The 26848-nt window shown below is 46.4% G+C and overlaps 9 protein-coding genes across 9 annotated transcripts; 5 read left to right on the forward strand and 4 right to left on the reverse strand.

The window, feature by feature from the left end:
• Positions 1-228: 228 nt before the first annotated feature.
• Positions 229-3531, reverse strand: MCYG_01990 (ankyrin 2; the record flags this gene model as incomplete). Its single annotated transcript, XM_002849010.1, has 2 exons — positions 229-272; positions 474-3531. 2 exons carry the CDS (start codon positions 3529-3531, stop codon positions 229-231), a joined length of 3102 nt encoding a protein of 1033 aa, XP_002849056.1.
• A 2551-nt stretch (positions 3532-6082) lies between these two features.
• Positions 6083-7478, forward strand: MCYG_01991 (metalloproteinase 8; the record flags this gene model as incomplete). Its single annotated transcript, XM_002849011.1, has 3 exons — positions 6083-6317; positions 6369-7217; positions 7471-7478. 3 exons carry the CDS (start codon positions 6083-6085, stop codon positions 7476-7478), a joined length of 1092 nt encoding a protein of 363 aa, XP_002849057.1.
• A 711-nt stretch (positions 7479-8189) lies between these two features.
• Positions 8190-10788, reverse strand: MCYG_01992 (DUF455 domain-containing protein; the record flags this gene model as incomplete). Its single annotated transcript, XM_002849012.1, has 3 exons — positions 8190-9383; positions 9446-10299; positions 10359-10788. The coding sequence occupies 3 exons, from the start codon at positions 10786-10788 to the stop codon at positions 8190-8192; spliced, it is 2478 nt and encodes an 825-aa protein (XP_002849058.1).
• A 649-nt stretch (positions 10789-11437) lies between these two features.
• MCYG_01993 (conserved hypothetical protein) lies at positions 11438-13117 on the forward strand (the record flags this gene model as incomplete). The annotated part of the gene is made up of 1 exon (XM_002849013.1): positions 11438-13117. One exon carries the CDS (start codon positions 11438-11440, stop codon positions 13115-13117), a length of 1680 nt encoding a protein of 559 aa, XP_002849059.1.
• Positions 13118-13471: 354 nt separating this feature from the next.
• Positions 13472-14161, forward strand: MCYG_01994 (uncharacterized protein; the record flags this gene model as incomplete). Its single annotated transcript, XM_002849014.1, has 3 exons — positions 13472-13504; positions 13733-13778; positions 13821-14161. The coding sequence occupies 3 exons, from the start codon at positions 13472-13474 to the stop codon at positions 14159-14161; spliced, it is 420 nt and encodes a 139-aa protein (XP_002849060.1).
• A 1021-nt stretch (positions 14162-15182) lies between these two features.
• On the forward strand, positions 15183-16811 carry MCYG_01995 (conserved hypothetical protein; the record flags this gene model as incomplete). Its single annotated transcript, XM_002849015.1, has 1 exon — positions 15183-16811. The coding sequence occupies one exon, from the start codon at positions 15183-15185 to the stop codon at positions 16809-16811; it is 1629 nt and encodes a 542-aa protein (XP_002849061.1).
• Positions 16812-18178: 1367 nt separating this feature from the next.
• MCYG_01996 (phosphotransferase family protein) lies at positions 18179-19697 on the reverse strand (the record flags this gene model as incomplete). The annotated part of the gene is made up of 4 exons (XM_002849016.1): positions 18179-18679; positions 18817-19328; positions 19372-19545; positions 19604-19697. 4 exons carry the CDS (start codon positions 19695-19697, stop codon positions 18179-18181), a joined length of 1281 nt encoding a protein of 426 aa, XP_002849062.1.
• Positions 19698-20155: 458 nt separating this feature from the next.
• Positions 20156-21318, forward strand: MCYG_01997 (conserved hypothetical protein; the record flags this gene model as incomplete). The annotated part of the gene is made up of 2 exons (XM_002849017.1): positions 20156-21103; positions 21283-21318. 2 exons carry the CDS (start codon positions 20156-20158, stop codon positions 21316-21318), a joined length of 984 nt encoding a protein of 327 aa, XP_002849063.1.
• Positions 21319-21386: 68 nt separating this feature from the next.
• MCYG_01998 (LysM domain-containing protein) lies at positions 21387-26178 on the reverse strand (the record flags this gene model as incomplete). Its single annotated transcript, XM_002849018.1, has 11 exons — positions 21387-22312; positions 22371-22946; positions 23005-23508; positions 23575-24343; positions 24425-24572; positions 24704-24771; positions 24821-24989; positions 25047-25144; positions 25204-25379; positions 25435-25468; positions 25564-26178. 11 exons carry the CDS (start codon positions 26176-26178, stop codon positions 21387-21389), a joined length of 4083 nt encoding a protein of 1360 aa, XP_002849064.1.
• Positions 26179-26848: the final 670 nt, after the last annotated feature.

Here is a 26848-nt window from a genome sequence, read left to right on the forward strand (position 1 = left end):
GAGCATAGAAGATACTACAGCCCCTGGAATTGTGGCAAAATAAGCCCCACGCCCGAATAACCTTAGGTATTTTCCCACTGATTCATCCCCGATTTTATTTGTTTCAAAGACACCTGTAGGTTTGGATAAGTTACCAATATTTAACAGTTTTTGGGGGGGGGGGGGGGGGGCGGGTTATAACCGGGCTAACCCACACCTTTGATAATTAACAGGTATTAGCCAGATTCCTTATGGGTTCAAAAGCACCTTTGCAGCTGAGCTTCTGAAATGTACTGCAGACATAGTCATACTAACGGGTGCAACTTTATAGAAGCTCACATTGCCTTAAACTATGTTCCAAATCAATAGTTGTACATATCAAAGCTCTACATAACAATGGTCTAGCTATATATGGCACTACGAAATCACCATTAAAGATGCACATCAGGTTTTAAACTCAAAACATACGGCTGGAGTAACTGGTTATTTCGCACCTTTCATGACCAGCAAGTCCGAGATCTCAAGGTGACCTTTACTGACGCTGATCGCTAACGGTGTCAATCCTTCAGGACCACAGCGATCGATGATGGCCCCTTTCTGGAGCAAAAACTCGACGACCTTGGTTTTGCCGTCATATGCCGCCATATGAAGGGGTGTCATAACCCCCATGTTGCTGCATCCATCGACTGATACATTATTGTCAACGAGAATCCGGACAGCCTCAAAGCTACTGCCTCCGGTTGCAGTAGTAAGAACATCATGCCCATAGTCAGTGACGGAATTGATGTCTGCACCGTGACCCAAGAGTGTTTTAATAGCATCTAGACGGTCACAAATAGCCGCAATATGCAAAGGTGTCAACCCGTCAGTATCGCATCGAACATCCTTGTTTGCTCCCCTCTCAATTAAAAGGGAGATATTTTGCGGGAATTCCCCTCTTATCGCACAGCAGATGACTGGCTCTGGGCCAGCCTCCAGTAATATTTCAAGATCAAGTTGATTGGATAGCAAAAGCCCAAGAAGCCTGGGGCACGAAAATGTCGCCGCTGTATGTAGTGGCAGGTAGCCATCGTCGCGAGGTGCTGCTGGGCTTGCACCACGCGCAAGAAGGAGTTGCGTGGCCTCAAGTTGGTTATACCTTACTGAAATATGTAAAGGAGTCCAGCCACCGTCCATTGTGATGTCGGCCGGAACTCCAGCGTCAAGGAGTAGTTCCATAATGTGTGTCTCTCCTGAGCGACTAGCCGCATGCAAACAGGTGTACCCATCCTTTAAGTGACTTCTAGGGTTAACTCCGTGCCGTAAGAGCAACCGTACTGTCTCCCAGCTGGAGACTGTTGCTGCTCTCACTATCGGCTGATATCCCAAATTGTCGTGCGTTTCACAATCCGAGCCAGCCTCGATTAGCATCTCTACAGTTTTATGGGACTTGAGCGTACAGGCCATATTCAAAGGCGTTTCTCCCCGCTTATTTTTTATAGATGCGTCCGCGCCCTTCTCCAAGAGTATTTTCACAACCTCATGAAGTTGGTGATGACACGCAATGTGCAATGGCGTACACCCAGTGATATTAATGTAATTGATGTCTGCACCCTTCTCAAGCAACATTTCGATAATTCTGACAAATTCTCCTAGGTGGGTGGTTTTCGTAGCCATGGCGGCCGCATAATGAAGAGGCAAATTACCATATGCCTTCTCCCGTTCAAAGATGTCTGTGGCGGGATCATCTAACAAACTCCGCACCATCGCAGGTACACCGAGCCTAACGGCAGCTGAAATAGGAGGAGGAGGGCCATCATGTAGCTTAGAGTCCCAAGCGCTCATAAACTGCAAAACCTGCACCGCGCATTCATAACCCCGACGATATTTCAAAATGAAGTCAAGAGCTTGTTGGACTATGTCGTAATCCTTCTTCCTTAACTCAGGTCCGCCAGTATATTCTTTTGAATAAGGAACAGACTGGAGTTGTCGGACGTGATAATAGGAATATCGCGCCGCATACTCAAGCAGAGTATATGTTTCTAGTCTCTTTCGAACCTCCTCTCTGGTCTCTTCTGTTACGATCTGTCCTCCGTCGGGATGCCGATCCTCCAACCCTATCCAACCCAGCTGAAGCTCTTCACATTTAAGATAAGATATACAGACAAGCGCAAGTGTCGCATGGCCATCTCGTAAATCAATACTGAGGCCAGGCGAGCTTTGGCCGCCATCGCCTCTATCGCACACATCAAGAAGGTATTCCTGTGCCGATTGATGCACTAGGCGTACTCTAGGCCCTATAGGCACAAAGGGATTTGAGTCTGCGCTCCCAGACGCGTTGGCAGGCTGTATTTGGGTAACATCCATCTCCGAAATCTCAACAAACGGTGTTAGGGAACCTCGAATAAAGTCTGGTAGTGAGCGAAGGAGCTTGTTTCGATGTGGAATAGTCTTTTCACCGGGATTAATAGCTAGCGCTACGGTCAGTTCAGTGATGGTCAAGGGGCGTTTGGCAAGAAGAATCCAAACAAGGACGCGCTTTGCCAGCTCTATCTGTTTAGTGGATAACGATTGAATGAGTTTCGCCCAGCTCTTCTCATATAAACCTTTCAGCTCAACTGGTAAATCATTGATAAGCCCTTCAAGGTCTTCATAAGTCGCATGGTGGCAATTGCACGCTATCTCCTTCATAGCCAGGAAAACCCAGACGAACATCCCGTCTGATTTTTTGAGCAAAGTTTCCTGCAACTTTTCAGTCTCCTCAGTATTAAGGTCAAGCAGCTTTTTCAGAGTACAAAAGTCACTCTGCATGGCAACTCGGATATCGGGTTCAACACACGATGGGCGAATAAAGACTCTGAGGCAGGTTTCACCTGTGTCTAGTAACGTGAGGATATGGGGGTGTTCACGACTAGAAAATAGGAGTCTAGTAGTAACCATGATCCCAGAAGATGATGGGTTCTTTGACAAATCGAGCAGCCGCTGGAGAAGATCATCAAGCCCTGCTGGCTCACACTCATCAAGAGCATCGATGACACAATAGAGTGTGGAAAAAGAGACATGTTTAAGGAGTGTTATAAAAACGTGCCACATGGCCCCAAGCGACCAGTTGATCGAGCCGGGTGATTGCTGGCCCTGGAAGATCTCGATATCTGGAACTGCTTTCTCGAATAATCCGGGGTAGTTGTTTATAAGCTGTACAATTAGGGCTTTTAGAATAGATTTAGGCGTATCTGTTCTATCGACACAGGTACAGAAGAAGTAGAGAACCCCTGATTCATGCGTTTGTAGGTTCCCAGCCTGGGATTGTAAGCTCTTGAGAATGCTCTTCATCAGCACAGATTTCCCACTGCCCATCTTGCCAACAATGTGTAGGCTTGCTAGCCGCTCCTCAGTGTTGTGCCATTCTGCATACTCTGGCCGGTCATAAATCCAAGAGCCAGTCCCCTCAGCAGGTTCTTTTACCCTAAATTTATCGTCAATATAGTTTGGCGCGTTTAAAACCTCCAGAAATTCTCGAGCTGTTATGGAGCCGATGTCATGCACACACGAGCCGCCGTTCGTACTAGCCATTTCATATGAGATAGTGGGTTTGGCCACATCGATCCCGTTGATCACGCTAAGGCTGACCGTATTGACGGCCAAGGTCAGCGATGCCTTTCGCTTCTGCAACTCCCTCGCCAGCTCATCCAGGTCACTAAAACTGAACTGCATCCGGAGGGAGCTGACAGAACGTGAGAAGATATGCGCTTTTTCTTAGCCGTCAGTTTCGAGACGCTTTGTAGGATTTCTTGTAGTATACGCTCAATTTCCGTGATGTCTGGTTGCAGGATAGATCTCTGGGTACTGCTCAATGAATCTATTGCCTGTAGCCTCTCCAAGATCAACTGGAGAGATTGCAAGTCAAATTGGAGTCGTCGCAAGCGCTCTGGGGCCTTCCGATGACCGTCAATCAGTTTCCATACCCCTTCGGCCACAGTGATCGCAGACGCAACTGTACTGAAGATATCCATTGCAGATAATGGGAACAACTATATTATCCCCCCAATGCAACGACTTTGTCCTATTATGTATGATAGATTATAGAGGCCTTCTGTGTTCCTCACGGCATTTCGTGGTTGATGGCTGGCGATGGATTGGGAGCCGTAGCCTTCACAAGGCTGCGCCTCAAAGAGATCAACTCAGGGCCTCATTGCCTGGTGTTAGTGCGTTAAAATATTGCAAGCTCTGCCACATTATTATTTTCTCAATTTTTTTCTCCGTATATGGGATACGGTATCTTTTGAACCGTGGCTAGAGGTATTGAACTCAGTTCCACTATGTATTTCCGTCCAGAACTCACGACGTTGGCCAACGACCCAAAACACGGTTTGGTATAAAAGGAGGCTTGTAGACACGCCAAGCAAATAATATAAAAAGGAGAGTCTAGTCCAACCAATAAGCTAGCTTATAAGTAATTAGACTATTAAGGTAGCCAATGAAAAATATCTAGCTACATCTCTGTCCAATAGCAAAATTAGCTTTAATTCGCGCCAAGTCGTCTTCGCATCTTCTAACTTTAACGACACTTCAACTATTATCAACTGATGCTGATGATTTATGCATGGTAGAATGTTTCTCTAGGTATTTTATTGCCTTTTTAACCATGTCTTCTTATCTTTTATTGTGTTGAGGGAAAGGATTCACCCGTCAACCCCCAATTACTCCGAGGATTTTCACCATAATATTTGGCTGGAAACTGGAGCCAGCGTTCCCAATCCTTTTGTTGCCTGCCTCCTCCATTTTTACCAGGAACGAAATTAGCTCTCTATAGATATCCTGTCCACGTAAGCCCTTGGGATACAGATGGATGTAGGATTAATGGCAGGGATAATACTCTTATAGGGATTATCACGTGTCCGCTTAGCTGGTCACTTCGACCAGTTCGACGATCCGGCTTTCCTCCACCTAAGCATCACCACAGTTGGCATGTTCTTTTGCCAGGGCTTATGATTGGGATAACATTGCTTAGCTCGGCCTACCTACCTGTGGGGAGCAGGACCCCGGTTCAAGCTAGGAGTTGTCTTACCACACTCAACGGCCGCAATTCAGTTCACCCTTATTGGCGTGAACTTCTACCACTATATGCTAAACCTGAACAAGAGCACGTGAAAAGAATTATTTCACTTGTCACGATTTGGTTAGCCGTGAAAATAGACTACAACCTAGATACAACAGCATTACGCCTTAAATGACAACTCAAACCTTGATGGGTTTGAATAAGGTGCTCTAGGATGAGCTAGTTTACCATCATCCAACGGCATGGTTTTCTTCATGCACAACTTCTCCTTCTAGCAGTTGATTATCTATGGGTCAACGAACTATCAATGCTCTGGCTCTAACTCTTACACCAGTCGGTTCATCCACTTGAGGAACTCACCCGAATATGCCTGTGATGAAGAGAAACTGCCATATGCTTCTATGCTAATGTTATCTCTATATTTCGTGTGCCTCGGTAAAATGCTGTTTACCCTTCCCAAGAAATAGCACGATATGTTTAACAATATCTCTTATCGACATGGTAATGTTCTCTACTGTAAAAGCTTGGCTGACCGAACTATAGGCATCATTGTGGCCATGGGTTTCTTCAGGTTCTTATGAGGTGCAGATTGCAGAGCCACCATGTACTTCATCGTTTTCGATCTAGTCACCTATTACGGGTGCCTAGCGAATTGAATGTACTCAGTTGCTTTATATTCTCGTGCTTCAAGCCTTTGATACACCCACGAAGAAGTCTGCATCAATCCGAGTCCATGCACATGGATACCATATAATTAATGGTCTATACCCAGAACGCTCCTGGCTCCATGTCATATAATCTAACATATAATATCATCTTGGTGGATCATTAAACGTTGTGGGACATAGGTTTTGGGAAGTCTAGGACTACGTCAGAGTTGCTACATACTAGGTCAAATGTCAAAGTTGTACGGAGCATACCTCCCACAAACAGTATATAAACTGCTATCAAGTCGCCTCGCTATCCTTTCAAAAGACCAAGCGAAACGCCCATATAAAATTACCACTTGCTTTTTTGCTCCCCATACCATCACACACACTCTCTCTTCCAAACCCTCTACTTAAGATGCAACTCATCGCTACTCTCTCTGCTCTTGGGGCTCTAGTAGCCACCGCTACCGCAGCTGCGGTTCCAAGTGCCCCAGTGAAGCAATCTGTGATTGATATCCAGCTTTCTGCTACTGGCAATACGATGATTAAAGCCACCATCACCAATAAAGGCGACCAGGCTTTGAATCTGCTGCAGTTCAATACTATCCTAGATAAGAATCCAACTCGGAAGGTTAGGGTCTATCAGAACGGTAAGCGGATCATGGCCATTATGTAAGATCTTCTAAATACTAACTGATTAGGCACTGAGGTCAAGTTTACTGGAATGCTTGCCCGGTATAAAATGACCGGCCTGTCTCCAGACTATTTCACCACCCTTAGCCCCAAAGCCAGCGTTGAGAGCTCTTTCGATATTGCTCGTACCCACGATCTGACCCGGGGTGGAAAGATCACCGTCATGGCTTCTGGTACCATCCCTACTGCTGAAGGGCACGGGGCTAACGGAACTACTATTACTGGATATGCCAAGTATGAATCCAACAAGATCGAGCTGGATGTTGATGCAAAGAAGGCTGCCTCCGTCGTGCAGGCCATGGGGACTGTTAAGAAATCACCTGGATCCATCGACAAGCGCACCAATATCGACACCTCCACCTGCACTCAGAGCCAACTTGATGCCCTCGAGGGTGCCCTTTATAACTCTGCTGCTCTCGCTCAAGCCGCTGCTCAAGCTGCCCCTTCAAATCTTGACACAGTTGCGGAGTACTTCAAGTCTACCAGCCGCCGTACCATCAATACCATCGTCTCCCGTCTTCAGTCGGTTGCTAGTGAATCCACCTACGTCAACTCCGGCAGTACTACATACTACTGTACTGATGTTATGAATGGTTGCCAGCCTGGTGTCCTTGCTTATACGCTTCCAGACCAAAACATCATTACTAACTGCCCAATCTATTACTCTGACCTGCCTGCCCTTGCCCAGTCATGCCACGAGCAAGATCAGGCTACCACCACCCTCCACGAGATGACTCATAACTCTGCCGTCGTCAGCCCCTATTGTGACGATCTAGGCTATGGTTATGAAGATGCTACCTCTCTCTCTGCTGGCCAGGCCATCCAGAATGCCGATACCTATGCTCTCTTTGCCAATGGTAAGTTCCACCTTTCACTGTTATTAATATAAGGCTAGCTAACCATGCTCCTAGCTATTTACCTTGGCTGTTAGGAAAAATTCGTGGTGGCCACACACTTAATGTGGTTATGAGCAGATGATCGGTTCTTACTTATAGAACGAGTCCGGTGCGATGATACTTAACGTCTCTGTCTCTTCATTTTATTTTCTGTGATTACATATATTAGATAACATTTTAGACTTAAGATATGTATATTGCCATACTTTGGTAGTCTCCTAATACCTGACCAACATTGACTAGGAATATGGTGGGCAAGCAACCCTCTATTTACCAAGTTTGGAGCAAGCGCTGCGCTCTAGCATTGGTAGGATCATCCTTGTACGGTTTATATATATTCGTCGAGTAAAAAAAAGAAGCTTCCACAAGAATCATTTGTTGAATAAGGAGTAACCACTACTGTTATTTTGTACTGTTACTCTATATAAGGTTAGGCGGGAGGCGCATAACCCTAACCTTAATGTCTTTCTCATGATGCTTGGTCTCTGAGGTAAAGAGAAAAAACATACGAAAGTCGGGATTCGCTGGTGGTCACCCAGCCAACTACTAACTGACCGGCAAGTGGCTTAAGTACAGCTGAGCGGACGGGAAGCTCTGTTTTCCACTTCCTATGTTCGTATGTACTGTACGTAAGGACAAGGATGACTTTATGGCAGAGAAACTAGATTTTTGTTCGAGTTATTAGCTTAAAGCCAGGTGTAAACAGGGAGGCAGGCACTGAATCCTAGAAAGGGGCCAAGTTGTAATGATGAAAGGCATTTGTAAATTCAGAATTAATCGTTCATAAATAGACACAGGTATTTGGCTGGTCTTAAATATCATGCACATATATACAGAAATATTCCCTTAAGAAAACCACGACTGCCGAAGAAGATACGTAGAATAGATATAAAACGCTCCAAAGTTAAACGCTAGAACCGGCTATTCTGTGAATCACATCACAATACAGTCCTTGTTCCTGTCTCTTTCCCTATAGTAGTCGCGCTGTGGTAACGACGAGGTCGAAAGCGAAGCAGGACCTTGCCGTCTCCTGCCAGCCATGTGAGGGCCTTGGTTGTATCCAGGCATTTGATTATACCGGGAATTAGGGCCCGTATAACCCTGATGCTGCTGCGGGTACGGATTTCCGTTGTGAGGCGGTATGTATGCTGGTTCCTGGGCGGCTTGTTCATATGTTGGTGGAGGGGCATTGGGGTCATTGTCGTTATCAGATTGGCCAGAAGTAGGAGGAATCATTGGAGAAAAAGCCTGGGTTCGTGATGGGGGTGGACGATGGGTAGTGGGTGTGCGAGGAAGAGGAGTCAAGGTAGATGGGAGAGCGGGACTTGGTTGTGTAAAACTTGCAGAGCGTGTGCTGCGTATTTGATGATGTGACCGACCTCGAGGTGAGGTGGTTTCGGAATTTATCCTGAGATTATTCTGTGGTCGGCGGGCTGGGGGCGGTGACCTTGGTTCATCCTGCCGATTTTGCTCATCCTCATACTGTAGCGATAAGGCAAAAGCATAGTCTGCGTCTGTTTGTTCGGTGGTGTTCGTTGAATCTTTTACTGGTAGCCCCCCTTCGCTTGGAAGAGTAGGCTGGACATGCGCTGATGGGCCATGCCCTACGGGGCGAAAATCACCAGAGTATAGCTCAGAGTTGGTTCCATTAACATCCACCAAACTCTCCCAGACAATCTCAGCATGACTTGCATACCCAGCATCAGTAACCAGCGTGAATAGCTGGTTAGAAAGCGGGTGTTTGAAGAGAGTTGAAAAGTGGTCGTTTCGGAATAATACGCAAATGCTACCTGATGGTAGGGATTTCTCCAGGTGCTGGAGGCCAAATGGGCTTAACTGGGTAGGGTTATCTATTGCCACAAACCGCTGGATGGTATCAATATCCTCAAACAATCGTTGCTCATCAAGAGTTAACGATCCCGTACTAATGGCTCTAGACTCTAGGTCTTCTCTTTGAAAATGAAGTAGTTGAATATCATCATGATATTCAGCCACACGAAGCATTGCTTCGTGTGTTGGTGATGACGGGGCCGCGGCCCAACCGTGGACTAAAGGCAGGTTGAATACACTGTATAGTTCTATATCTCGGGTTTTCAGGAAGGTCCCCGGTGTAAGAGGATGTAAGATCTAATAAAGGCCGGTCAGTGAACGCGCCATGGGATAAAGCCTGCGTTAATTCCTAAACATACTGGAGTCAAGCGTGGGTTCACATTCATCCCAGTGTGCAGCATGGTGAGAAACACACTTAAAGCCTCAATATCGGGTAATTCTTCACTTCCATCTGACGAACTGATGAGTTCGTCAAACAGAGCTTGTATCAGTAACCCCAGAGATATTCTTTCTCTGGAATGTAATGCCCGAATAAGTGGTGTTTTTGCACCAAGTGGAGATCTCAATACAAGACTGTTAACAAGAGCTAGAAGTGGACATGGCCCATTTTCATTCTGCACCAAAACGGGTGATTGTCGTAACTCAGTGGTACCGTCTGTCCAGCTAACACTGCGGATATCATAGATTTCGGACTTGTGGCTTGCATGCTGGGATGATTGTACGGGTGTCGTATGGTTAGGGACGGAAGGTGGCTCGACTACAGCTGGAACTGGCGGAACTCCAGCTGGACTCGCTGCACGGGGTTCGGGCTCGATGTCTTGGGTCACTACTCCTTTGCCTTTGTCTATTTTCTCAAAACTAGATTCGCTTGGGGTATGCAGCCCTGATCGAGGTTCGCCCTCTACCGAGTTTTCATGGGAATCAAAGTCGATCAAATTCTCGGACTCTATTGGAGATACAACTTTCTGTGCCGCAGAACTCTCATCAGATATACCTGTTTTCTCAACTAGATTTGCGCCTTCGCCGACAGTTGTATGTTTGATATTCTCTGAACTATCGGTATGGTGGGCGAGTGGAGTTAGGGACAAGGCGGCCATTTCGTTGTTCATCTGGCTGGAATCAGGCGGTTGAGAATAGTGGGAAGTATTCTGGTCCCCATGCGTAGGGTGTAGCGTTTGCTCCTCCAGAGAGTTTGACTCGGTGTTAAGATTCTCTACACACGCGGTAAGCAAATATACTGCCGTAACCTGATTAAACCTGAAAGACACTCACGATCGCGACTCAGTTTTGCTTTAAGAAACGGATTATTTGACCCCAGCTGGACGCCTGATGGCGGCAGGTCGCGTAATGAGCCTGGATTAGTTTTCCCCGTTACCTGGTGAGAAAATGGCTCTTTAGGCGGGCTGTATATTCGCAAGTCATTGTTCACTCTGTCAGCCCAGATGTCAGCGGTGTTCTCGTAACCATCAGCTGGAGGTATCTGTGGCAAGGCGATGTGTCCTGGACTGGCCAGAGGAGAGCTAGTGGCTCCATCTGCTTTCTCATTCCGCGGTGATTGAAATCGCGGCGGCTGTGAAACGGGATGTGTACTGGTATGTGGTTCGCTCAGGTTAGGAGGAGGTTGCGCATTGCTGTTATGTGATCTATCTGTATATCCCATATCACTCCCTGCATCAGACACAGGAACATGTGTTGAAACCATAACTGTCGACAGATCCTTATATCGAGGCCAAGTGTATGTATAATGGCTATGCGGGCTCCCTTCCACCCAAAATTCGTTGATCGTGAAGAGTGATTATGGTACTTCCCAGTTTAGGTCGCATTATAATATCCATTCCAGCATTGTATCTTTCAACAGCAAATTATGAGGGGATAATCTCCTTGTATGGCCGGACCCTCTTATATATTATCAGGGCTTTCGGTGTCAGCCTGGATGAGGCGCAGGTCTCCACCCAGTTACACCAAGCACTGAGCAAACTATTGCGGAGGCAAACAGGACAGTTCGACTCAGGAGGCCATTCGGAGTAATACTCCGTGCCCTTTCGTACAGCGTGTTTTCCAAGTTGTTAATCCGATATTGATACCCAGCGGAAGCGCAAATTTCGTTCCAGTTCGTAGTTTTCGTTATTATTTTTGGATGTTTTGAAAAACGAAGTTAAAGCGTCTGATGACGTAATAGAAGATATCGGATAAATATACTCCCGAGCCGGTATAATTTCAAGCTTTTTTCTTCTTTGGGAATTTCGAGATGTCGCTTTTTTTTCTCTTTTAACTCTACAGCTTCGTTTATCGATAATATAATATCAGTCCTGGGATAGAAGGGGCAGTTTGGGGGTGGGAAGTAGGTAAAGATGCATTCTTCTATCCCGCCAAATGTATATGTGGCGCTCAAGTTGCCGTCAGACGTCACCAAGGTCGTCAAGACAGTGCCTAATTCGTATGGCTTTTTGATCTCTCTTGCGCTGCTTAGAAGTAATATAGCTAATGGTAATGATAGGAATGTATCCCTGGGGAAGTATGGTTCATTTCCGTGCAATCAGATTATTGGGAGGCCGTTCTATGCCACCTTTGAAATCGCAGACCATCCAGACGCCGACGGCCATGTCCTACACATCGTCTCCGCCGCCGAGTTACACACCGAAGCTCTGATCGCTGATGGTGAGGGTGATGGGGATGTTGAAACCGATGCGAACACACCAACCATCCCATTCCCCCAGGAAGACAACAGACACATAATCGACCAAAGGAGCACCCAGCAGCTTACGATGGCGCAGATCGAGGAACTCAAACAATCGTCTACACATGCGGGAAGAGAAATCATTTCAAAACTGCTGGAATCGCACTCTGCATTGGACCAGAAGACACAGTTCTCACGTGCAAAGTATATGCTTAGGAAACGGAAGAAGTATCTGCACCGGTTCACGGTGGTACCAATGGATGTGGGTATATTGACTGAATGGATGCTTGAGCAGAAGGATCCAGGGCGGATTATGGAATTGAGGGATGAGATGATAGGTTTAATCGGAGCTTGGGCTAATGTGCATTATGGGGGTACTGGAGAGGTGGGCGGTGCCAAGGCAGACGAGATGGTCAATCGTGAAAATGGGCGGTGGTTGATTGTGGATGATACGGGCGGGCTAGTAGTCGCTGCTATGGCTGAAAGGGCAGGCATACTATATCCTCCTGAAGTGCTATCTGGAGAGGGTCTTCCCAACACTACGAAGCAAGGAGCGAGGCTTATTCAACCTACGGAGGATGAGACGCCAGCAGCGGAAGCGGCGTCTGCCTCACACACGACACTAACAGTGATTCATCCCAACTTACAGCCGAACTTAAGTATGCTCAAATACTTCTCGCACGATATCAATGAACCTTCTGAAACACACCCTCTATCTACTCATTTGAAGACTCTGTCATGGCTGCAGCTTCTCCACCCATCCGAAGACGCAATATATGATATGGAACCACCCAAGATTGGCGAAGAGGAATTAGCTAGCTGGAAACCGTCAAAACGGGCAATGCATTTTAAAAAGAAACGTCGCTGGACAAGAGTGCGTAATGCGGTTGATGAAACCAGAGCCGGCGGGTTCGATGGCCTAATCGTCGCAACTCTAATGGATCCCACATCTATACTCAGACACACGGTCCCACTGCTGGCTGGGTCGGCGCAGGTTGTGGTGTACTCGCCATACATTGAGCCGTTGGTGCAGCTAGCTGATCTATACTCAACTGCCCGCCGGACTGCGTATATCACCTATAAGCGAGAGGTGGCGGAAGGGGCTGCAGAAGATAAGGAGGAGGAGTTCCCTGTTGACCCAACGTTGCTGCTAGCGCCCACGTTACACACATCTCGGGTTAGGACATGGCAAGTTCTCCCCGGACGAACACACCCTCTCATGACAGGCCGGGGCGGAGCGGAGGGCTATGTTTTTCACGCAGTCAGGGTGTTACCCGCAATGGGGAAGGTAGAAGCCCGCGGCGTTCAAGCAAAGAAACGACGAAAGATGGCCGACGAGACAGAAAGTTCATGAAATAGGTTGGGCCCTTGCTCGATGGCATATCGGTGTCTGATGGTCTAGACAGAAAAAAGATAAAAGACACGAAGGATGGGCAATGGAGCTCCCAGAGCATCGGGATTGCACGTTTTTGACCACTGCTTACAGGGATATTTTCGTGCTAATTCATATACTACTGCTGGTACTAATGCAAACATTGGATGCAAGGGGTTAAGTACGGCGACAGTCGCGATGAAAATATGGAGGATGTTTCACCAGAGACCAGACCTTCACCTACATATAACACATGTTATTCAGATATAGACCATCGAACCCTTGCTCAACACGTTTTTCCTGCTGCTTTTTAGTGCGGCGTTGAGAGAACGGAGGATGGAGATTGCAGTCGATATACATAACTACGGGGTTAGTGAGCCCACCCTGTTTCACCAATTGCATAACAACAATGGCACAGAATATGATTGTGGCCTGAGATAACATTATATGAGGCAACCAAGAACCATGACGCAGCAAATCTACCAAAGATATATTGCCAACCCTTATGGCCAAGAGGGAGAAAACCTGCTACCATTTGCAGTGACGGCCTGCCACACGTGAAGTCTGATAAATGCTCTTCCCCCCTTGCCCACGTAGAGACGGAGAGAGTATGAAAAAGGACGAAAGGACAAGAGTGAAAAAAGTATGTAGATGGAATCGCCTTTTCCCTACTAACGAGGCTTAGTGAGCAAAGGGCGTCGAGGTTGGCATAGCAAGTGCATCGCAACTCCATCGCCAGCGGGTACTTGCATGTATCTTTACATACATCGCACTACTGCGAGGTACATCATCGATACATTCATCGATGGTCGACACGTGCAGCCGCTATGGACGAAGATTTGCTGGCCCGGCCAGCATCTCGCCTCCAACACTTCCTTGAGTATAAAATATGGACCGACTAGCAAGCAACACAAAACGCCGCCCAAATTAAGAAGCTCGATGAGGGCAGATGCGCGCGATATGCGCCGGGCCTCGAATCAGAAGCTGGTTCCGCCTGCACATTTTTGGTTCAACGATCCAGCATGAGGCTTGAACCAAGTGGAATATCGGATGGATAGCCCTGTTTCCCCTGGGCGACTCCTGAACTCCTGATACGCTACACAGCATCGGGGGATTTCAAGAGGGGACGACAGGAATGCAAAGACCATTTCTATATATACATACAGCATGCGTTACCAGCACGCTGGCTTGAGGTCTAATTTTACGAGATAAAAAAAAAGGATAACACACATATTTACTCCACCAAAATAACAAATAATCAACCCAAATATTCCCTTCTGGGAGTGCCCTGAATCTTGTCTAGCCCGGGACTATCGATGCCGAAGGGACAGTGCCAGGGAGAAAATAATTATGGCGGCAGGCGAGTTAGCCGCAGGGCCTGTAGGCAGTGTCTTACCAGCCTCCCCGAAGACTGCCACAACCGTCGATCCAAGCTTTTCGCCTCTCTCTCTTTTCCTTCTTTCTTACATATGCTCTATTTTAAATGGGCAAAAAGTCAGAAGATTACCCCTTGTCGCCCAATCACCTATTCGCTAACGGAAATTTCTACCGTCTCCCCCAGTCCACTCCGAGGCATATCTCCACCTTGGTATGGAGAGGCTACATGGATGCGTCCCCCGGCTGCTAAGAACCCAAGAGAAAGGCCTTGCTTAGGCCGATTAAGCTGCCCCAGTTGCACGGGCATGCCATTCTGCCCATCATTGGGCGTGGTTTCGGTCTTTTTCTTTTTCTTTTTTTTTTCTCTTAGCTTTAAGCCCTTAGGTTGGTGTGGTCAGTTGTGATGCAGATGGGAAAACCGTCATCAAGGGAAGACCCAGAGAGCCCCAGGGACCAACGTCTTTACCCGTATAATATATACCGATGTCATCCCGCTACTCCTAACCCTCGTTCTTCCTGCCTCTTGTTGTATAGTCATTGCTTGCTCACAGGTTAGCTCTGCTCGACACTCTCTGGCTCTCCCTTTCTGTCCTGAGACACAAACGCATGAGATGAGACCGGGACTTATAGCATCACAACAACCACCACCAAGAGGATCAGTCTGCCCATTATGATCTTTGCTACCGTCAAGGACAGCGTGCGCAGCAGCTGGGGCATGTTCAGCGCGGTCGAGCGTCGTAACATCTTTCTATACATTTTAGGGATCACATTCTACAAGTTCGGCCTTGAGGCCTTCAATGGCTCCATCCTTGCCCTCGCTACGAACCGGTACGACTACGATGCCTTGTTAAAACATCGACCGGCCAAGACGTTCGAACGAGTCGGCCTACTCAGCGGTCTCAACCAGGCCTGCCAGTGTGTTGGCTCGATCATCATTGCACCCTTGGTTCGTCGTGCTCCCGCCAGACTCGTTCTGGTTATCTCTGTCGTCTTGTTTGGCCTTTTTACCGCTATTCTCATGGTCGTGGATGCTGCCACTGGCGGAACCATCATGCCTCCAGAGTTCCGCGGCGATCACCCGGCCATGGATTTCCACTACTATGGGAAATACAATACCGACGGCATGATACCCATCTACTGTGTAACTGGTATCGTCTACGGGATGGTCGAGTTAATCCGTCGTATCATCCCCCGTGATATCGTGGGAGGAAACATCCAAAAGCTTCGCCGTCTCGATGCCATGGTCCACGTCTTCTATGAGATTTCTGGCACCGGCAGTGCATTCTGTACCGCTCTCGCCCTCATCCCGACCTTGGGGAACAACTACTCTTTCATTATCACCCCCGTCTTCTTCGCCATGGCCGGTGCAACCTGGTTCTTCATTAAGGAAGGCGACGCCTTCCAGCCTCCTCCACCCCCTCTCTTGGGCAAGCGACCGACATACATCAAGGCAGTGTTCGTGTCCTTCTACCTATTCGGTGAATCCATCTGGACCGGATGCAAGCTCCTTTTCACTAACCGCCGCTTCATCTGGCTTATCCCCGGTTACTCGATTGCCTTCTATGGCCATCGCTATCTCGAAAACGGGCTCGCCCCCGCCGTCGCCCGCCGATACCTGGGCCACTCCGCCTGGGCTAACATCATTGTCGGTGGCTCCAACCTTGGTGAATTATTCGGTGCTCTTTTCGTCTTCCTTTTCACCAATCTTGTAACCACCCCGATTCCGTGGGTTCGACTTGACGCCATCATGCTTCTGGGTGTCTGGTATCTCTCCTTCTGGACACCACCACAAGACCAGGTCATCTATGCCTGGATCATCGCCGCAACCTTCCTACCCATTTCCTTCGGTTGGGCTGCTGGAGACGTCTCTCTCGCTGCCTATATCCAGGCCTCTCTCGCACGCCACGAGTCCAAAGCCCAAAACGTATCTGCCCTCGGTGCCGTTATGGCTTGCCTCTACACCACTTATATTGTCACATACGCCATTTCCTCGCCTTTACTGGGCCAATACATTGATTCCGTCTACATCAGCACGGGCGGTCGTGATGGAGGAGGCAACATCCACTCTGCAATTCACAACGTCGCAGGTGTACAGTACAGCGTGATGGCTGTCATAATATTTGCCAGTACTTTCATCCCACAAGGAGCATGGCGCATCAATCCCAAGATGCTATTCAACCAGAACCTTGATGCCGACCTTGAGGTTACCGAAATCGGCGATGGCATTGACCTGAAAAAGAAGAGCCATGAGCGAGACACTTCTCTCAGCACAGATCCGAGAGATAGGGAGTCATGGTGATTCCACTCTCTCGCTTGCGCCAACCCTCTTTCCTTCTCTTCTTCTCTATGCTATATACCCCCATATTTACATTATAACATATTATCTCTCTGATTTCAATTCATGTGTCTCTCGGTTATTTTGCACGGTGTTCTGGCAGGACTTCTTTTTTATTTAAACAATCCATACATATATACGTTCACGCGGATCTCCTCACCCTTCCCCGTCTCCATCTCCTACCATATCCTACTCATTATTAGTCTTCCTTTCCTACTACATCGGGTCGCACCATATATCTCGCTTTATCTTCTGGTTTGATAATGATGCACATGCACGCTTTTATGTTACTTCTTACACGCCTAATTAACTACCAAGGTCTGCAGTGTCTTGGATTACTCAAGTCTCTCACTCCCCAGCATCTACCTTTTTCCTTTACCGTTACCGTCAGACGATGTCTTTCCTTGATCTAACCTTCTATTCTCCTTAATTTCATTGACGTGACCAGGCTTGATGCCAACTTAAACCCGATAAAACGCTTCAGACGTGCTTTTCCTTTTTTTTTTTACTCTACTTTATTCTCCTTGTTCCGCTTCTTGTTAGTGTACCAGTAAAGGATGGTGTTGAAGAGGTAACAGCGAAGGAAGAAATAAACAACTCAGCTAGTGAAATAATATAAAAATCATTCAAATTTCGAATATTATATCTCTCACAGATCTCGGCTTGCTATCTACCGAGCTGCTTCACCGTTTCCATCTGAACTATGTGGAGTGTCCTGCATGAGAATAAGCAATTTCTTGCCATGCCCGCGAAGTAGGACAGCATAAATACCGCTCTGCAGTTACACGGCACTGCCACAAATGTCTAAATGTGCTAGAGATATTGCTCAATGGAGGGAAATGTCGCCACTAGCCACGCATATCTGCTGGCTGGACATTTGCTGAATGTCGCTCAAACAGTCGCGGGTCAAGCGTAAGGCATATAACTTATACCTAGGTCAAAGGTGTTAGCAACTCAAGTCGCCGTTCGCCCCTTAAACCCGATTATACATGTAGTTCATGCAGCATTATCATTAATTAGTAATATATATGCTCTCCCGATCCAAGCGCAGATAAATATTAATTCTAGCGATTGAGTTCGTTTTCTACCTTCCGATCGACCGGGTTTTGCTTGACCATGATAGAAGGGGAAAATGGTGACTGGCAAGGCAAACTTCACACCAAAGGGAATCCGCCTGGCTTTAGGTGCGGAGGATCGCCATGGAGCACTTAGTCTGCCTTTATATACTTGGCTGCCATGTCCGAGCACACAAGAGCGGCATCCATACTATGTAATGAAGGGAGAGGAGGTTTATCTCTCGTGTTTATCCCCATATTTTTTATGCGGGCAAATCAGTCAATCTCCTCGTGGTCATCAAGCGGCCAGCCCTTGTTGATCAAGAAGATATCTTCTTCGTCACCCTCTGCCTTGTTGATCATATCTTGCTTAAGTTCCTGGATCCCCTTCATCGCAGAGCCGTAGTTCTCGCTGCTAACCCAGCCATCCTCGCCGATACCTAATTTATCCCGCCAATGATTCACGACGGCATTGAAATAGTGCCATATTTCTTCCAGCTTCAAGAATTCCTCTAGCTCTAGTATATCGAGCTTTACTGGGCATTCAATTCCCTTCGTTTCGGGGAGTTGGTCCCAGTAATCAGCTATCCGAACAAGAGCTCCTTTCAAGGTGATGGTATTTCCACCCCATTGACGTCCTGCTCCGTCTACTCGATGCTTCCGTGGTTTCAACAGAGGGTCCCGTAGAGCGTTGAGACGAGGATTGTTTAATACGCCGGTAAATATATGATAGTAATGAAACATTAGCATGCGACGATATAGCTCGTCGGTCTGCCTCTAAAGTCTCATACTCCGGTGGAAGTGTGGGCTCTTCTAAGCCAAGGGGTTCAAGTGGTTTTCCATTTTGTTGAATCCATTTTATCTCCTTCTCTACAATTAACCGGAGATAGGTCGCTGAATTGTCCCCTACCAACCGTTAAAGTGATGACGTTGGCATTTTTGGCGAAGAGAACGCCTACATGGTCCTCTTGGTATTGAAATTTTGCTCGTTTCCCATACCAGAATATATAATCAGTTATTGGGCCCACGCAGAATTGGTTAGATATTTCTTGCACATGCCCTTGATCCTGAGATACTCTGGAGTGTAAAGGCGCTTGAAGCTCGGCTGGTATATCCCTCTTGAAGTAAACACTTTCAATCGAGCTGAATGGAAGAGAAGAGAGAGCTTTTTCAATTCCCACGAAGCTCGATGCTAGTTTATGCCTTCCTTGTTTCGTCATTGGAAACCATTTGTCTTTCACCTGGATTCCCTGGGCTTTCTCCATGGTAATGTATTCAACTCCAGCAAGGTTATCGCTAGAGGCAGAATACCCGAAGTCTTTTGGAACAGGTATACCCTTCAGCCGTAATAACTCCAACGTTGCTGCCTCGCTCGCAGTTGCATAATGTTTTGGCAGTGTAGTCCGGTACGGTGTTTTGGCAATCGCTGGAAAATTTCTTCCATAGTAAGTAGAAAGACGCTGTTAAACCCCCTTCTATGAACTTGGAGATATCTGCAACTCGTCCATGGCGAATATGCGTCTCAGCAAGCTTCTTGAAATCTTCAACATCAAACGTGACGTAACGCTCATTCTTCCAGAGTGTTTCATTAAACACATATCTTTCAGACGTATAGGCAAAGAGGTGTCCATTCCTGTAGGCACCTAGTTTCAAGAGTATATAATCAGACTACGAAGATACAAGGGAGAAGGCGCAACATACTCAGGCTCGGGCGGTGGACGGATATGTTGGCGTAGTATGGTGATATTTGGATGGAGCTTGGGGGGGAGCTCAGGGCTCTACTTGTCAACAGCATCGAAAGCCTTGCATCTCCGTCTCCAAAGTTGACACAAGGAGATTTAGAGGACGGTAGAAATATTATTATTTATAACCAAAGTCGAATAAGACATAAGATGGAAAGTTTGTATTTTTAGCATTCCAAAAGAAAACTTTTGGGTTAGATAAGATTAAGTTTCCGAGCTTACTTAAAGCTTACTGGTTGTTTAACTTAGCCAATCAGAGGAGAATCTTTGCGTCTTACGTTAAGTCATTTAATGTTGGTGGCAGTGGAATATTTATCCAGGACTATAATAAAGGTATTATTTCAATAGTATGTATGTACCCAGCCAGATGCAGGCCCCTGTTGGCATTGGTCTATAAATGAGGCAGCAGCGCCGCTAACTAGTTAATACATCGCCGTCTTCTTTTCTATTCCCAAAGGAATTTTTCTTCTCAGATTGCTAACTCCAAGGTTGGTGCCATTTTCCCTCCAGGATGTCGAATCAGATATCTCAATGCACCCAATATAGTTATGGCATCAACCAGACTGTCTACCTTACGATGCTCCCAAACGAATTAATTTTGCTCATTGCCGAAAAATTTTCACAGAAGCGGGATCTAAACTCGCTTCTACGATGCAATCGTCGCCTACACGGTCTACTCAACCAGCAACTCTATCAGCTAGATGCGCGATCTCGTAATAATGACGCTATGTGGCGAGCCGTGGACACTGCAGATGTTGATCTAGCAAAGCGTGCTATCGCTGCAGGTTCGGATCCAAACAAGAGATGTGAAGCAGGGATATGGGCTCGCTACCATCCACTATTCGTTGCGGTCGTTCAAGCAAGGAATACTTCGAAGATGAAACTTATACCCAAGGATGAACTGCCAGGCTTCCTGGAGAGAAATGATAGCCTTATTCGATATCTGGTTTCCCAGGGTGCAGACGTGAACCATTCGGACAACTACCAGGAATCACCCCTGTGGAAGGCCGTATCTATGGGGGAAATAACTTCTGTCCGTTTATTTCTTGACAATGGCGCCGATGTCTCAATGCAGGATTGCCAAGGCAGCGGGTTGGCTCACCTCGTAGTTCGTCCTGCTCAATCAAGCGGTCAAAATGCTCTCATCTATTTGGAGATACTCAACTTACTGCTTGAGCATGGCCTCGATCCAAATACCAGCGATCGGTCTAACTATACACCTTTGCACGAGCAAATGAACGCTGTGTCAGCCAAAATATTTAGAACCAGTAGGACAAAATACCGGACTTTAAGTGAAGAAAGGGTGGAAGACGTTTTGAAGCTTCTACTAAAGTATGGGGCTGACATCGATGCTCGATCTCGGTTTGGCGAGACACCTCTTTCAATGGCCCTAGAATTTTTGCAAGACGAGCCAGTATGCTTCAAGTTGTTGCTTCATTACGGAGCCGATACGTCTCTGGTTAGTTTGCCCACTGTCCAGGAAAAACGGGAAGCAGCACTCAAAGTCTGTGATGAGATCTCACAGGCAACCGGCAAAACATATGAATTTCTCACTGAATAGAGCCCATCGTTAAATATATGAAATGCCTGTTGTCATAGATTCCTGTGCGTGGCTAAAAATATTGACACATTATATAGTTTCTACGTCTATGGGCCGGATCACAAAAGAAGTAGATTCGGGATTCGTAAAACTGTATATAACAGAAATAAACCCTAGCTACCTATTACTATCTATCCGATCTCTACTGCACAAGGGATGTTGTCGAAGATGTAGCTGGGGGTATAACTGTGTTTGAAGGCCGGCTTTTCCAATCAGATACGGGCGCAACGCAGTATGTCGTTTTGACTTTGATACTGGAATTGCAATCAGTAGTTGACAATGAAGGGTTGACTTCCCAGAACAAATGTGCGGGTATGAGTTGGCTAATACATATAGTGGCACAAGTGTCCTCCTGAGCAGCTGTATACCACTTTCCACAATTTAGTGTGGTACCAGTAGCAATTGTGGCATTTTCTGGGGGTGGAATAACCCTCGTGGCGTATCCCGATCCTGGTGTAGGAGTGGCTCCTGGCATTACACTAGTCGGGGTATATGTTCCTGCTTGAGGGGCAAGGCAGAGAACTTTACCCAGTACCTCGCTTGCAAGATGAAGGTTGGTGCAATCCATGTTTATCCAGCTATTGTAAGCTCGGAGCCCCCCCAACCTTAGCAATTTGGAGTATTCAATTGAGGAACAAGTGTCGGAGGGTTGTAATTCATACGTCTTCTCGCAGGTGAGAGGAAGACATAGCTCTAGACCGGCTGGTAATTGTCTGGCGCAATTATGGATAGCATCAGAATTCGCAGCAATTAAGCCAGCAGACGATATGCTTTTTACCAAAGCAATTGACTCGCATGTATCTCCATTCAGTGTCGTATACTTATTCTCTGATACGCAAAATGGTGGCGGCGGCGATGGCCTGAGAACTGGCGAGGGAGGAAAATCGCTAGGCAGGGATAAGCCGCATTTCTGGTTAATGACCTGAATCACCTCCTGATAATATTCATTATAAACAGAGTAGGAGCTGGACTGCATAATCTCATTCCTTTTGATATGACAGTACGAGCATAGCTCATCTGTTGGCATCTCATGAATGCTAGAGACAGTGGAAAAACCATCAATGATCTCTAAAAATTTGGCATTAGTATCTTATCCATCAATGTAGTAGCGAGGAGGGGGGATTACCGTTACAGTATTTCCCAGTGGCAGTATCTTTAAGGCAGGTTTCATTGTATCCCTGATAAAGATATCCACCCAAAAGCGTTGGGAGCGTCCCGGTAATATTTTGGCCCGCACAAGCCAATTCAACGGTTCCAAACCAATTCTCCAAACTCTTCTTACATCCCTCATCACATAAGTATTGAGTGAATTCCCCATCATGGAATGTCCCGTGGTAAATTGGCCTTACCCATTCCTGGTAAAATGAGTGGCAATCAATGCGCTGAGTGAGTGCCGTTTTGCAAGTTTTGGTGATATCTGGTAACGTTGCATTTTCATATAGATGGAACCCCGCAAATAGTCGTTCTCCAATCGTAGTGTTCTTATCCCTCACCCATGCCAAGAGGGATGAGGTATAACCATTTTTATTCTCCGCAGCATAAGTAGGTCGAATACCCTTTGGAGTAACCATCTCAATGATAGCCTTGGTCACAAGGTTGAAAAACCAGATATCAACGCTTTCTTCAATCTCAATTCCACGGTCCTGGCAGTTCTCTGTTTTTACACAATCTTGATTGTAGTTTGAGAACCAACTATACAGTCCTATTGAAAGGTTAATATGATATTTGGGTAGCTTAGTGAGGCAAAAAAATATACTAACCAGCACCTAGGGAATACACTGAGACGCTATCGATGACACGCAGTGCCCAGGAAGAGGCGCAGGTCCTGGAGTTGGCCTTGCATTCCTTGAATAGAGGGTCGTTTGGGAAAAGGCCCGTAGTAAAGGGGCTTGGTGCTTTTGGAGCTGGTTGGAAATATGGTGACTCAGTCTGAATCATGCCTAGAAGCAAATCTTTAGCACTTGAAACCTGGTACTGGTACAGTACGCTGTGTTCAGAGGCTGTTCCATATAGCCAGGTTGGCCCTTTGCTTTCGATTAATATGCCTCGGCCCGCATAGATGTCAATTTGGTCTTGAGAAGCCACATCCAGATCGTGATCGGCAACCCAAGCCCATAAATTTTCAAGATACGCAGACGATTGAGAGGTAAGATGCAAAAGTAGAGAGGCTGCTTTGCAAGAATCGTTGACTTTTCCTGTTAGTTTGGGGCATTCTTTACTCTGAAGCTTGGAACCAGTGGCTCCACCAATTCGGAAGTGCGAGTCTGTAGGATCATATCAGCTTTAAGGAGACGAAAATGATGGGAGGTAACAAGAAGTGAAGAGCTTACCCCACATAGCTGCAGAGCCCTGAAAGCTTTCCCGAACGTTCCACTCCATCAATACAGCTCCAGCAGTTGGACCAGATACAGTGAACATCATATCTTGAATCTCAACAATACCACTATCCCCAGGCTTCCCGACTTCTATTGCAACTTTTGGACTCTTTTCATTTGAAAATTGAGGTCCAGTGGCCATTATCTGAGGCCATACCTGGCCAACGATCCTTGAGCCAACCGGAATGTGTAAGGTATTTTTAATAATGTAGATACCATATGGGAAGTAAACAATAGAAGACATATTGCCCGCCCGAGATAGAATACTGTTAAGGATTGCAGTATCGTCCGTCTTTCCATCCCCTTTTGCTCCAAGTGCCTTAACATCGAGAATCTGGCTTTGTCCAATATCTAAGTATTGTGGGCGTCGGCGGGTATAAAAATTCTTCTTATAGTGGCCAGTAGGTCCTAAAAGAGATACTGAGCGATCCATTGCTGGAATATTCTGCCCATTGACAAATTTTCCAGCTTGAGTAGAGTTAACATATAGCCCAAACCCCCAGGAATCAACCAAAACTTCATTGCCGCCAGGTAATAAAGTATCACCGCTGACGTTTTCTGTGATGGCTTTAGGGACGTTAAAGAAGCCAGTATTCTGTACAAGAAGCGCCGTTGAGTTCCTACCCGATAGTGAGGTGCTGATTCCAACGGGAGTATTGGCAATTATTGAGTCCACAAGGAGCAGAGAGCCCACTGCCTGTCCAGTACTTCCAGGGCCACCGGCCTTTGGATGGAAGAAGTGTTAATAAGCTCTTTTTAACTTGAAATATCCAGGTGAAAATTTAGAAATGAGCTTTAAACATACCCCACCAATGACTACTAGGCCCTTCTTGCACGATTCAATAATAATATCCTGCATTGTCCATGCCCAGTCCCAGTGAACTTGCAGCGCTGTTTTGCAGTTAACAAAAATCAAATGTGATGTAGTGAATTGCTGATTTCCGAAATAAGCTCTAAAACCACAGTTATTAATTTAAGAAACCTCCAGCAGCTTTAGGCTTATACATGGAAATCTAGCGCCTAAATCCGCCCTCTAGAAATTCGAGGGGCTAAGGAAGAATGAATATGAGAGATCAACACGTACCCGAGATTTCCGCCCACGAACGTAAGGTTGGAAAGGAACCCACCACTTCCATTCTCCATGTAGATCCCCTAAATCACTTAGCACGGGGCTCCCAGTAAGACAAGAGGCTAAGCTTACCTGTTGTGTTGTGGTATCATCCTGCATCATATAGAACTCAATATTTTCTAGTGATGTCCCTTGAGCAACCTGCCAGTGAATTGCACAGACATATGCGCCTGGATCAGTTCGCCTAATATCCATTTTGAAGTTCTTTATACTTCGAAGGAAGTTATTCGTATTAAGATACCTATTTATATTAGTCGGATGTTCGACCAGGGCTGTTGTGGATAAATGTGCTTATTACCAAGAGTTTCCATTGCCACCCTCGATGTAAACGTTAGAAGAAAAGACTCCTAATCCAACAAAACTAGAAGCGGCCAAAATGGTGGGATAGTCATGTGGCTATGAGTTTGTAAGCCTTGAAGCCTATGCAGGCATATTTAATTAAAGGAATAACTTACTTCACCAAGAAATTGAGTGTTATAGTACTGGATAATCGGAGAGCTAACCAGGTATGTCCCGGAGGGGAAATATACCACAGCTGGATATATCGTACTTGAGCCACAGTTTTCACCACATCTATTCCCTTCGGATATTGCCCTGTTTATGGCAGCAGTATCGTCTGTGACCCCGTCGCCTATCTCATCCGATCAGCAATGCTTAAATATGACATGCAACCACGACGATCCTACCTTTGGCTCCGTAATCTTTAACGTTCCTGAATATCTAGAATAAGAGTTAGCCATTATTGAAGTATTTAACTTCCGAGGGCGTTATTGAACAGTGCAAACGAGGATAAATATAAGTCAACATATGCTTACCTTGTACCCAGATGGTGCGAATGGGCTTGACCCTTGCTGGGGTATTGTTGTCATCCAGTGCTGTTTAGCAGCCCGTTTCTCAAACGATGACATCGCATTAGATTTGGGATCTAGGTCTTGTATATCACGCGGAGACAAAAGATAACCCTCTAATCCATTCGGCTGGAGATAAGACTGCTGGGGAGTGTTTGTGTCATTTCCTTTTAGTCTATACTTCTCTTGAATTTGAGCTGCGATGATACTATGGTTCCCTAAATGGTTTCCAGCCGGGCTAGATTCAGCTACCATCCGCGCGGCATCAACGAGCTCTGTCGGAATATAATAGGTAAAGTCTTTGTTCTTGACAGCTTTCACAACAGCAGAGTCGGTAGGGGCTCTCCTTGCTATGGAGTTGTTGTTTGCAATAAAATCAGCAAAGTCAAGGATGGAAGGGGGCTTTGTGAGCTTCAGGGCCTTTATCGACGCAGGTGGCTGGTAAAATTCATATTTGTTGAAACTAGGGTTCTCCAATCTTTTTTTATTGATTACTGAAAGGGCATGCAGGGCTTTATCAACCAGTTTCTTTGGCTCGGTCACAGATGATGGCGTTGCTGTTCCCTGGGGTGAAAATGCCATGTGATTGTTAATTCCAGTACCGGCAGCGCGATGATGAAAGTTGGCATGACGGTGATGTATTCCATGCCCCGAGGCGAGGATTAGGTGAAAGAAAAAGAGTAAAGAAAGTAGAAGATAAATAGGAGGGTATATCCGCCGGCTATTCAAAGTCGGAAGCCTACTCATGGTTAAGACTTGACGATTGAGATTGAATGGGAAAATAGCTAGAAGATGATATAATCAAGAAGTTTCTCTTGTCATGTTTTCCCACGGGGAGAGAAATGTTCGTCCCTCTTATCATAAACCATCATCGGAATAGAAACTAGTGGGATAGTAGATGGTAACATCAGGGATGTACTATTAGTTATTCCACGAAGTATCCGTATAGCCAAGTGACGAGGGTTTTAATGTGATGATACAAATTGCACCCTTGGCTATGGGAAACTATCCAGGGGCCGCAGGCGCCCAGGGACTCCGGCCATCGTTAGCTCTGCCATGTGCATGACAATATAACTAGCATCCTAAGACAAGTATGTCATGCAAAGACATCTCCGCGGTATTGTTGGCGACGAATCCATGGTTTGTACCTACATTTAAGTAATTCCTGGTATTAATACACCCTTAACCCTAGGGTCTGCGTCCTCTCCGCTTCGCCCCTCGTTCGTGCATAGTGAAAAGCATGCATCTTACA

The sequence above is a fragment of the Microsporum canis genome, genomic scaffold, assembly GCF_000151145.1.
Source record: "Microsporum canis CBS 113480 supercont1.2 genomic scaffold, whole genome shotgun sequence".
Taxonomy (NCBI): Eukaryota; Fungi; Ascomycota; class Eurotiomycetes; order Onygenales; family Arthrodermataceae; genus Microsporum; species Microsporum canis.